Source organism: Nestor notabilis, unplaced genomic scaffold (genome assembly GCF_000696875.1).
Source record: "Nestor notabilis isolate BGI_N333 unplaced genomic scaffold, ASM69687v1 scaffold1030, whole genome shotgun sequence".
Taxonomy (NCBI): domain Eukaryota; kingdom Metazoa; phylum Chordata; class Aves; order Psittaciformes; family Psittacidae; genus Nestor; species Nestor notabilis.
Genome location: NW_009911328.1, coordinates 19,877 through 33,128, shown reverse-complemented (window position 1 = coordinate 33,128; position 13,252 = coordinate 19,877). Strand labels below are relative to the sequence as shown.

The window sequence follows — 13,252 nt, the reverse complement described above, 5'->3', positions numbered from 1 at the left end:
GTCCCCAAACAAAAGCTCCATTCCAAAATACAAAATCAAATTATTCATCTTTCAAAATGCTCAACCAAGTCAGCATACCCATTTGCCCCAAACCTTAAACACAGACTACCTAGAAAGGCTGAGAATTACTCGTCGAGCTTAAGAGAGAGTAATCCCATAAAACTTCAAAAGACATTCCAATATATTTTAAGTGATATAAAAGAATATGGGCAGAACTCTGTGCTAAGACTCAAGAACTTTATAAGAAGTTCTGCACTTTACAAATACAGAAGAAGGTAGTGAATGCAAAGCGTGAAATACTAAGAGTTTAAAGAAGTTTTTTTCCCACCTCAAAACAACTCAAACCACAGAAGGAAGCAAACTGTACTAAAGGAAATTTACAATTAGTCTTCAAGGGAAGTACCATGTAAAGCACACTGCATTAATCTAGACTTGACATTATGAGGGCATGTCTCACTGTAGCAAGGTCCATACTAAACACCAGATCAGAGACAGAAGATTAAAGTAAAACATTAGATGTCACTGTCACTGTTCAACTGATCTGGGAAAGGCAGAGACTCCAAGGTGAGCAGAAACTATAAACCTGCTTAATAAAGGCCATTCTTTGTCTCTTGCAAAGTCAAGAAGTCATACATCCAACACTTTCATCCCTTCATTAAAATAGAAATACTAAAAAGGAGCACTCCATAACATATCCCCATTGCTTCCGACTGACATGGTGAATCAAAAGTAAAAGCAGAAAGTTAGCAGAGAGAATTAGAGCAACAAAGATCTTTCAGCACAAGCCAGCACAGCTGAGCAGCCTACCAACCAGAAGACGAATGATTTCTTTTGTTACTTAAAAAATAAGTTGTTAGTTGACTCCTTCTGTTTGTTAGGCATAGGAAAGTTCTCATCTAGAGGTCATTCTGAAAAACACCTCACCCTGTGTTTCACCATGTATGAAGCCCAGCAGAAACCACTGACAAAGAAGAAAAAAACTCCAAAGTATAAGTACTTGCTGGCTTTCCTTCTGAATACTTCAGAGAAAAATGTCAATTTAATGCTGACAGCAAACAAGGACGTCAGTCTAATTAGATTTTTTTGTTCTGTCATGCTCCTGATCCTAAGTACTCCTCTGAAAATAATCTGATCAATGATGAAGGCACAATTATACAAACCTTAACATTCATTCTAAATGTAGCTATGCAAAAAAGGGAGAGCGGGTAGGGAAAACAAAGGTGAAGTATATTTCTCTTCAAATAAGTCAGTTTATTTTCCAACAGCCATATAAATTTGAAATATGAAACAACAATAATACAGCTATAGAATCTAGGTTTTCTTTCAAAGCAGCAGCATATAAAACATATAAAAGCTAAAACCTCAGCACAAGCTTCAAAAAAACAAGGACTGAGTGAATTTTGCCAAAGACATGAAACTCACAAAATACAGTACACAAAAATACTGGAATGCGTAAGATATAAAGCTACACATTTTAGGTAAAGAAAGACACTGTAAAGTATACAAACTTTGCAAAATTAAACCATGGGATTTGGGGGAGTACCATGAGTACAAAGAACTTGGCAATTAATACTTGTAGATGAAGAGGAGAATGTGGCAGTTTTACATTTAGCATTCCATTTTCAGGTTCACGACTTCACTTTCTTAGCATCTTTTTTTCCAGAGTTCTCAGTAGCCAAATCTGCTTTTCTCTTCTGTGACTAAAAAATAAACAAAACAAAGGGGGTGTGGAGAGAGAGAGAAATTCATAAATTCAAGGAAATGGTGGCATTATATAAAAGAAAAATAATTTGACATACTTCAACTATTCAAAAAGAAGATGAGGGACTCCAATGTACTATAAATTTCAATTCAGCTTGGTAGGATGTGACGAAAGGGCAAACAAAAACCCCAGCTTTAGACACTTAATTCCACTTCCCTTCCTATCTTTTTGAAATTACATGGTCTCGATGGTACAGGTACCACACACACCGTGAATTGGATTACAAGATCAGGACCTTGACTTACACACAATTCTGTTCTAAACATTACAATTCTTAAAGATAAAAGCACTTATTTCTTCTTCCAGGAACTACTATGTGGGGAAGGAATAACAATCAGATTAAATTAAAGGAAACACGATATAATATGTAGGTAGAAAGAGGGCAGTGCTATGTTTTCTTAAAAGAGTATTCCTCTGCTACCTATTGGGAGAGGAGGGGAAAGCCCAAAAACACTATGAATTGAGCACTCCTACATGAAAAACTAGGAGAGTTATGAATAGACAAATATTTCAATTTAACCTCTAATGGTTTATACTAAACCAAACAGTGGCTACAGTTATCTTTTTCCTTTTCTAATAAAGGAAGTTAGAAGTAAAGTAAGTCTGTTAAACATACTGCTGTAACTTTTGCTCCTCTCTTCTTCTTTTCAGCTCTTTCTTTTTCCTCAATTTCCATGTTCTCTTTTTCTATTAATGATATGAGAGTATTGCAGCGTCTCTGAAACTCCTAAGGAAACAGAAAACATCAAATTCTCTACATAAACCATACAATTATCTCATTTACATAAATGTATTGAAAATTCCTGAATTACAACATACTTACATTATATAAAACCTTTCAATATTCACGTACTGGTAAGATTAGCTTAGTAATTGTTCATCTGTCTTTCCTTAGTGCAACCTTCTTTATAAAGAGGGAGAGATATTTACTACAATATTCAAATTCCTGACAAGAAGTTTTCAGGATTGTCTCTATCTTGCAAACTGACACCCCAAGATCTTTCATCTTGTTTAGATGAAGCAAATTATAGCCTGCCAGCATACTATGCCAGATTCTAGTAAAAGAGGTCTCCAAGTACATCTTTAAAGCAGAGGCAAAAGGGAATTTGTCTTAAAAAAACAAATCCATCTTAAGCAACACTTTTCTGCAGCACACAGACTAGTTTCTTGTGATAAGACACTACAGAGCTCTAAAAACATAGTCAGTCTTATATTATGAATTCACTGTTGTATTTTTAAGTCAAACAGCACCCAAAAGGTAGAAGGCCCTAAATGCTTTTAGCATCAAGACTTCCAAGTCACTCGAAATTGATCAAATGTCAAAAGGTCATTTATACATTAAAAAATATTTCAGTATGTTCTATGTACATTGAGAACAGTAGTTCCAGGGGGTTTCTTTGCAATTCAAAGCAGGAATCTTTTTTCTTAGGAAAAAAAGATGGAAAAATATGCTTTACCTCTATTAAATTCAATGAAGCAATTTTTGAACAACAAGCTATCCTAGAATTATCTAACAGCATAAATCTTAACCTACAACCGGTCCATTTGCAATGAAGTGAACAGATGACCTTTTCTGCTCAGGAATTAGTCCCCATTTTCTCAGCATCTGTAACCTGTATATTGCTTCAACCACCATGTAACATGATGGATAACGATGCAGCCTGCAGACTTTCTTGATCCTGAATGTTATGAAACAGTCAAGTATATGACTCATCTTTGAGACATTAATACCCTCAAGCTTAACCACATTCCTTAAGTTCTGTGGTTTCCACAGATTCCCCTATAAAAGATGCTCCATGGCCTTGGATGAAATCAAAATGGACACAGAGAATCCTGCCACTGCCTGACTATTTCTTACCACAAAACCCACATTTCTTCAGGACATTTTCCTTTACAAGTTCCTACTGGAAACCTTGCAGTCTGATACATACCATTTTGCAAAAAGAGTATTATAAGGAGTCATTCCTACCACATGCATGAAAAAGTAATCCCATGCTCTGCCCCCAGTACAGGTTCAATCATAAATTAGGGTGCCATGCTTGTGCCCTGGAATGTGACAGTCCTGCCGGAGCTAAAACACTCAACCAACAAAAAAAATCTTCAAATTCCACCCACACAACAGTTTTGAGATAAAAAGGCAACAAGTCTGAAAAGACTTTTCAGTGCAAGCCATCCCAACATACATTGCATCCCCAAGCAAATGAGAACCTCTAATCCTAAACCCTACCCTCTATAGTTGAAGAGATGATAAAAAGTGAAAGTAGTAGAGAGATGACTGTCTGTATGTCAGAAGCACTTTACATCATTTAACTTTGTGTACATTGCACTCAGACTTAGGAGCTGTAGGTGAAGACTGATGACAAGCTGCTCCATAACAACAATCAGCTATATCCTTTCTAGTATATGACAAACTAGTTTGTGTTAAATTCAAGACAAGCAATTAATCAGAAAGGACTAAGAAATAACCTTGATTCATATGCCTAAGGCACTAAGAAAAATCCTCCTCCTTCCTGGGGAAAAATACTTGCATAAATACATACATTTATTAAAGTGTACAGGTTCATGGTTAGATAATCCAGATGGAGTACTCCAGAACATCTGCTGTGGACAGAGGATGGACTCAAAACCAGTTTTTCTCTGGAGAATCACAGAAGCAGTTGACAGTAAGATGTGACATGCACACAGGTTTCTTCTACACCTACCATCAGAAAGAATCTGCATGATAAACCCTGCAGTGAGCTACTGAAATGTCAGTATGGACTGATCCATTCCATTTTATTACTATAAAAATACGCTTAAGAGTTTAAAATGTCTGGCACCTTTAGAGATGAGATTTTTATTCAGTGGGGCCTGCTACTTTTCTCTTTAGGATGGAAAGAGATAAAATGTACTTTGCTCACCCTTCATAGCTATAAAGACTAGCATTGCAATAAGTAAGACGGGAGCACTGAACCATCACCTTCTGCATGACTGAAGGCAGAGATGCTGACCTGGGAGTGAAAGTAGTCCTAAGCTCTGTCAACAGGCCCATATATCCCTGTATTTACAAAGGAGTCATTTGTCTTACACTGGGTATGGTTTGCAGAATGCAAAATGAGAATGTGCATAATTTATGACTTCAGGAAAGAGATACATGATTCACTACTGCCATGATATTTTGCATTCTTCCTGCAAGGACAGAAATAAAAGAACAATAATGACTAAACTTAAAAAGATAAACCTCTGGGCCTGGTTAAGAAATTAAAAATATGACCATTTTAGGTGCTCTCAATCTCTTTGAAAACTTACATTTTGGGTAAACCATCTGGTTTTGGAATATATGAAGCAGAATTGTTGTTTTACAAACAGAAATATTCTGAGGGAGAAGAAACAGCAGTAAGATGGAAGATGAATTAGCTAGTTATATGGAATTGAAGAGACATCTAGTGGTTAGTAGAACAAAGTTTTCCCAAAGAGCCTGGAAATCCTTTTCAGAATTATTCTGCCATTTCTACCTTGTTTCATATCAGTTTGATTGAAAACGTGTGAATTTCAGTATTCTAAGAATTTTTACCCACTTTCACTGAATTTATGCCTTTATAAAGATTTGTATTTATACTTGGTTCATCATTCTTGATACCAAGTGACTTTCCAGCACATTTCTGCATAAAAATTACCAAACTAGTGCAAAAACGGACCCACAGAAATTAATACTTCCACAAGAGTCAGGATATTTGAATACATAAAATAAATCAGCGGTTGGTAGTTATTAACTATGAAACTATACATATCATGACAATATAAACCACTTAAAATTAAATGCACATTGAAAGAGAAAAGATTACTTTAGCTTGGTATTTTCATACCATTCAACCGTTTAATAGCAGAAAAAACAAAATATTAATGAACAGATTTTTAAGAGAAAACATAAGCCAGAAGTTTCACTATATCCCCAGTGCCTCAATTTCAACATTAGACACCACAGAACATATTCCTATGTTTAGCAATAATTCCCATCTCCTTTAAAGAAGAAAATTATACAGAACATAAGGATCTGCAAGATTTCAATCAAATATTTAACTCTACTCAACCTAACTATATAGCAACTGATATTAAATGTTGAGCTACATTTTAATTTCTAGTACCCATTTCTATGATTTACTTAAATGGATTCCTCCACAGACAATTTAAAAGAAACTTCCAAACAGACTAAATATTAGAGGTTTCTCTCTTTGTGGACATAATTTAAAACCACAGTATTTCTTCAAACAGACATTTTAGCAAGTAAAGCCTGTAATTCTAATTGAAGGCTCACTGCTGCACTATCCAGAAACACTTTAATTGCTGAAATATCAAGCAGAAATTGTATTATATAATTATAAGTAGCACTGGGAAAAGAAAACATTCCCACCTGTTCAAATACACATTTTAAATATTTTATGTTTTATTTATTCTTGGTACCATACCCAGAACTCTGAAAGAACATTTTATAAACAAATCCTGAAGCCAGGAAGTGAAGACAGTAACCAATAAAGCACAGTGGTTCTGCAACTGTTACACTAAACTACTAGAAAATCCAGGTTTGTATAGGAAATGACATTTAAGTTACGTGATTGCACCATAGCATTTAATTTGCTTAGAAGACAATGGGGAGAACCTATAACAGCTGTATAAGGGACAGCGTGCTCCACTCCTTTATATCAGCCAGGAGCAACGTGATTTTGTATTCAAGCAGACAAAAAAATGCTCTCATTCACTGCAAGTGACTAAGATAAAGTTATTTCCAGTATAATAAAAAAAAAAAACCACAACAATTTTTCCCATATAAATACATCCATATGAAAATGCACGTGTGTTTCTTACATAAGGTGCATAAACTTGCATTTTACTCCTAAGAAAAAGGAACTGAATCAGGGAGATTCAAGCAAATTCCAGGGCAGAGCTAACAGCTTTTTATCATTAAGAGAGTCCCATATTCTGAGGGTGGTACCTACATAGCTTATTATTTGCAACCACCAAAACCTTCTTCAGTACAATAAAGTGTTACCTCTTCCCACTTAATGATGAAAAAACAAAATAAAAAACAAAAAATTTTAAAAAAGACTGGTTTTGGTCTTTAGACAGAGAAAGAACAAAAAATACTACTAAAATTCAGAGTACTAGTCTACTTGCTATCAAACTTGTATTATATTCTCTAAATATCAACAAAATCTTCAGAAAAGTATGAAAAAAGTTTAAGCACTTGCATGTGATAATCATTCACTACTACAAATTGCTGCAATGACTCTTACATGAATCACTAATTTCTTCATGCGTTTAGAAATTAAGTACCAATATTAGAAAAACAATATATAATTGAGATGTTTTCAGTCTTTAATATTGTCCATTAATTCTGAAAAGCAGTCATATTTTAAGAGACATTGTTTCATAAAACTTTTAGTTTACAATAAATGTAACATGGGTATTTGTACGGATAGTCTACTTCTGCATTAACCCCTTTGGGTAACATGGGACCTCAGCCTGGCAGGTTTCCTGATCTGTTTGTTTCAGCTGTATTGTGGTGTTTGCTGTACTAAGGGAAAAGGTTATTTTATTAAAAATAAGAAATGAGAATAAAAAACGAAGTTATTCTTTCAGCAATTGTTTTCTAGACTCAATATTCTGGCACAAATCCAAATTTTATGTGATGGTGCTTGATATAATGACTTAGTCCATGTAACTGATACCTACCATGGCAGTTCTGGATTTGATAAACCAGTCAAATCTGAACTGAGGAGCATTGCGCACACACTGTCTTAGCTCCTCGTACACGTTTTCTTTGTCAAAGCCCATCTTGTGCAACATGCATATCAAAAATCTGTCTTCCTCTTCTGTGTAGTTTTTCCCTTTGTTTGTTCCATACTGAATACGCAACTGATGAAAAGGGGCTTTATACCTTGCAATCTGAATGCAAAACAAAAATAAGGACTATTAAATATACAGTATTACATCAAGGACTTGTTACTTATTTCTGTAGATTACTGATACATCGTATATGCTATATAAAATGCTAGAACCCCCACTCCCAACTATTCCTTTTCTGAAGGAATTTGGAAGAAGTCAGCTGCAAAACAAACAAAACAAAACCAAAACAAATAAAACCTTGCAATGATTACTTTGGCATCGAGGGCTTTCTTAATACTGATCCTTCGCTGAATTCTTGCCTCTCCTCGTTCAATTTGAGCCATAATCCTCTCGATGTCCTGTAGTTCGTTACAACGTTCCCAGAAAACAGCTAAAAATGCAAAAGGTAATTTGTAAAATGCAAGTTTTCTTTGTGTAAATACAAAAAACAAAGACACGGTGTCCTAGCTAAAATATCATATATACTCCAGGCATAAAGTTGCCTCTATAAGGCAACTTCAGGATTCTGCAAGACCATGTTGTTAATGTAAATTAACTATGCCAAGTTCTAAATTCTGACTAAGAAGGGATGAAAGCAGCTGAAGGTGTATTTATATGCTGCAAATTCAACCTTTCTAAAAGAATTAAGTCTTCTGAAAAGAACCATCAAGCACTTGAAAATATTATTCTTACACACATCCAAATTCTACATCTTGCAATTTTAAAAGAACATGTAACAAAAATGATGGTGATGCCACATTAGTGAGAAACATTTCAAAACATCACAAACCTGAATACTCGATGACCTCCTCAGGTGACTTTCCCTCCACCTCACGGGCAATATTGTCTATATCATCACGGCCATATTTCTCATTAGCTTTAATAAACTGGTTAAAGTCTCTCTTATTCCAGTTTGTAAAACCCTGTGAGCAGCAAGAGACCAAGAAGACATTACCAGGTAGAAGGGAAACATTTTGCAAATTTTTGTCTTATGCATGTATCATTTGCCACAACTGGCAATTCCTCTGCAATGTCACATAATTAACAGTGGTTAATGGTCTTTCAGGATTTCCATAAACTTGTACTATCCAGGGTTTATTACTGAATCCTTAATAGTCGAAAGAGTTATTTCTGTGCATGACTCCACATGCATTAGTAAGAAGTCTTTAGTCTTCTTTCTTTTTAAACTTTTTATGTGGTATTTCACCAAAGAAACAAGCTCAGTGACAGGTTACTGTAATTTTAAGTCACCCTTCAGCAGATACAAGCAACAAATGTCTTCAGAGTACAGGCTGCAGCAATGCAAGTGTCATTACAAGTTCTTAGAGTAGTGCAAGTATCTAAAGCAAGAGCTCCTACTTTGAACATTTACAAACCTTGAACCAGACAAACAGTTGGATGAAAGCACAAGTATGTCAAGAAATGATCTCTAGTCCAAAAACCTGCAATCAGATGGAAACTCTACAGCACTGTCAAACAGAAAATTTGTTATGTACCGAAGAAATGAATCCAAAACTCAACAACAGTTAAGTGAGATGCAGTGCACAAAAACAGCATCCAAGAATGAGACACTACAATTTAAAGACAGGGAAAAGAGAAAACATCAAGAACAAACAAACAAGAAAATCACATGCCTGAACAGTGATTTGTAGTGCATTGAGTTTCTTTCATCACAGAAATATATCTACAAGGAACTCTGTCAGTTCTCCAGCTGAATAAGCTCACTCCACAATTAGACAACATCTTTACAAGAAGTCAACATACACAAGTATTTCTTTCTAATCATTAACAGCAGTACTGACATGTGTATCAGCACCAGCTTAAATACGTCCTCCACTATAAAGAGGTGAAAATAATAGTCAAAGAGTGACCTTGCAAATTTCTTCTCAAGGTACACTACCCCCAATTCTTTTACAGGAAGTTTCCTGAAACAAAAACTCCTGTTACTTTAAGACACAACTTTCTCCTTAACATTTATCTTTTAATAAGCCTAGTCAGCAAGATAACAGTCCAAAAAGCCAAGAAACTAGCTAGTGACAGGGATTCAGTCCCAGTATAAAAGGAACATGCCCAGTACCTCAACTGGTACAAAATTAATGGATGTGACATGTCTTATGTATCTGTGTAAATAAATAGGACCCTTCTATACTGACAGAGGCCTGATATGTTTGTAGAGGCTTGATCTCTTTGATTAAACCCTTTTTTGATAAGAAAACATGCAAGGTAGACACATATTGGAGAAACCCACTGAGTGGATCCACCATACAAGTCCTTGCCTCAGAAACATTGCAGACGTTCAAGGAAATAGCATGAGACTAAGAAACTTGTTCAAGGACAGGAAAGGTCCCTCAAAGCAAAACCAAGCAAAATCATTACAATTCTTCTTTCTGTAACATCAGTGTAGCATTCTTGTGCATATTTATTATTAATATTTATATTCCATACTATTAAAAATATATGATGAAATACTTCAGCTGTTTTTATTTTACCTGTGTTAGAAGCTTTTCTTTCTCTTCAGTTTCCTCGGTATTCAGAGGCATAGACTCATCTATCTTCTTTTGTTCCTCTTTTTGTACCTGAGCTGCATTCGGCAGGTCAGGATTCCTGGGGACCTAAAATCAAGGGTATCAATAAGCAGCAGTGCAGAAACATTATTAAACATTATACACTTTTATGTCAACCTTGGTTTACAATTTATAGGCATGTTAGATCTGATACCATCCACACCCACTAAGCATTTGTTGTCACAGAACAAAACCAAACCAGCACCCCACACCTTGGCTACCCTGAAGAAACCAAACCACCATAAAAATATTTATCTACAAAACTGTTCCAAAACTGAAAATATGCTCCAAGAGTATCAAATACTATGCTTGTTCCTTCTTGTCTCACAAGCTCTTAAAGTTTCATCTTCACCTATAAGTAACAGAAGGGTCGTATTTATTTTTCTTTAAGAAACTTCAGTGAGAAACACTGTTTAATACATGTAAATGGTATTATATACTATTAGATATTAAAGCACTCATCTGTACAAGTTACCAAATCATTTTACCTAGATTCAGACCTTATTGCTTTAACCCTTCCAGCCAAAAATAGGACTAGATTTTGTCAAACCTATGTTATAATTTTGTTATGCCCTGTACCCCACACTTCTACACACTATGACTTAAGAATGTTGTGATAAGCAGAGCCTCACCTAGTATCAGCTGTCACAGGTCCGCTATTTCAGTGGCACTTTTCATTAACTAAGGATCTGATCTCTCACATCCAATAGTTTATTATTTATAACTACAGTGAAATACTAAGTTCTGCCAGGCTTACTATAAAGCTACTCACACGGCCAAAGGAATGACCAGAGAGACAACATCATGAAAACAAGGACTAGCAATATTTTATCTGTCCCTGTCCACACTGACACCAATTTAATATTTGTGACCTTTAAACCATGTATTGCAATTCCACGGCACATAACAGAATCACAGAATCGACGGGGTTGGAAAAGACCTTTAAGATCATCAAGTCCAACTGTTCCCCAGTGCTGCCAAGGCCACCACTAACCCATGGCACTGAGGCCTCGTCTACACGGCATGTGAACACTTTCAGGGACGGTGACACCAGCACTGACCTGGGCAGCCTGTTCCAATGCCTGAGCACCCTTTTGGTGGATAAACTCTTCCTAATCTCCATCTAAACTTCCCCTGGTGCAGCTTAAGGCCATTTCCTCTTGTCCCATCCCTTGTTCCTTGGGAGCAGAGACCAACCCCTTCCTGGCTCTATCCTCCAGTCAGGCAGTTGTAGAGAGCGATAAGGTTCCCCCTGAGCCTTCTCTTCTCCAGACTAAACCTCCGCAGGTGTCTCAGCCATTCCTCATCACACTTGTGCTCCAGGCCCTGCTACCTTTAAACCATGTATTGCAATTCCACGGCACATAACAGAATCACAGAATCGACGGGGTTGGAAAAGACCTTTAAGATCATCAAGTCCAACTGTTCCCCAGTGCTGCCAAGGCCACCACTAACCCATGGCACTGAGGCCTCGTCTACACGGCATGTGAACACTTTCAGGGACGGTGACACCAGCACTGACCTGGGCAGCCTGTTCCAATGCCTGAGCACCCTTTTGGTGGATAAACTCTTCCTAATCTCCATCTAAACTTCCCCTGGTGCAGCTTAAGGCCATTTCCTCTTGTCCCATCCCTTGTTCCTTGGGAGCAGAGACCAACCCCTTCCTGGCTCTATCCTCCAGTCAGGCAGTTGTAGAGCGCGATAAGGTTCCCCCTGAGCCTTCTCTTCTCCAGACTAAACCTCCGCAGGTGTCTCAGCCATTCCTCATCACACTTGTGCTCCAGGCCCTGCTCCAGCACCTCAATGTCTCTCTTGTAGCAAGGAGCCCAGAGCTGATCACAGGGCCAAGCACGGGTATGGGTGTGAGCATCACGCAGTGCAGAACTGGCTCTGGGCAAGCCGTGCTGCCACAGCATGCCAGAGCCAGGGGTGGGCAGGTACATCAGCCAGGCTAGAGGCCAACAAAGCCACAGGAGCTGTGGGGACTCATTGCTTCCTGGAGGAAAAACCCACCAGGCACGGAGCGCGTGGCTCAGCAAGGAGCTCCGCATGGGAACCACTCCCCTTGGCCCAGCTCTTTACTATGGAAGAGGGTCTGGTGCAGCACAGCCACTGCTGCCTTCAGCCATGGGGGCAAATTTCAGTAGCACAAGGCCCCAGAAAGTCCTAAACCTTCAGGGAAGAATCAAAACACTAAGGATGCGTCCACCTCTGGTTTTAACATCGCTCCCAAAGGGGCTGGGAAGGCGGGCCTGGCTTAAAACAATGTGGTACACACCAAAATTGCTTTTAAAATAGGATTTATGTATAGAATTGTAAAGAACATTATAATTTTCATAAAATCACTCTGCCTTTCCTTCAGCAGATTGTCAGAGCACCATCAGTGCTCCTCCCCCTGCCAACAGAGAGGAACCAGGAAGCAGAAGTCAGTGTGAACCAACGGGCTCCAGTCCTCACCCAGCAAGGGGGTGGCAGGGGAACAACCCAAACCAAACAGCCTTTACCCCAAACACTCCTGCAGGAGAAGGTTGCACTTCTCCCAGTAGGTTCCTCCCACCCAGGCTTCCCCACTGCTCTAGTGGAAGGCGTCCCTGCCCATGGCAGAGGGTTGGAACTGGATGAGCAGCAAACAACTCAGAAACCAGTATCCAGTAAAGATTTTGTAGACCTTACTTATTTCTGCAGCAAAAGGCAAAGGAAGAGCTGTTTCTAATATCTGGCTAAGAATTTTCTTGGCTTTGGTGGTTCAAGATAAGACTGACACATATAACTTGGCTTCTACCTATTCGATACCTTGTTTATGGCAGTCTTAAGAGTTTTGATAAACTCTCTGCAGATGGAAAGCTCTACTTTCATTTCAAAGCAGAAAAAAAACTTAATCACATTTATCTCTTTCACCACCAGTGAACAGTCATTCTAAGTTTTTAAGATAGCAAGTATTCATGTTTGACCTATCCAGTCTGACAGATTTCATTAAGAGGACTGAAACACCTCTCTTTTTACAGGCATGTTGTCAACATCAGCAATTCCCTCAGACTTATTTGTTGGAGCATTAATTGAATAA

At 37.7% G+C, this 13,252-nt stretch overlaps 1 protein-coding gene across 1 annotated transcript in view; it reads right to left on the bottom strand.

The window, feature by feature from the left end:
* Positions 1–1,052: 1,052 nt before the first annotated feature.
* The window catches only part of SMARCA1 (SWI/SNF related, matrix associated, actin dependent regulator of chromatin, subfamily a, member 1), a gene marked incomplete at its 5' end in the record, with an annotated part of 28,275 nt that continues 16,075 nt past the window's right edge, over positions 1,053–13,252 (bottom strand). Inside the window, 6 exons of the mRNA XM_010014077.1 lie at positions 1,053–1,700; positions 2,379–2,489; positions 7,472–7,684; positions 7,897–8,015; positions 8,415–8,547; positions 10,114–10,236. Of these exons, the coding sequence (XP_010012379.1) occupies positions 1,629–1,700; positions 2,379–2,489; positions 7,472–7,684; positions 7,897–8,015; positions 8,415–8,547; positions 10,114–10,236 (771 nt within the window). The remainder of the gene's footprint in view (positions 1,701–2,378; positions 2,490–7,471; positions 7,685–7,896; positions 8,016–8,414; positions 8,548–10,113; positions 10,237–13,252) is intronic.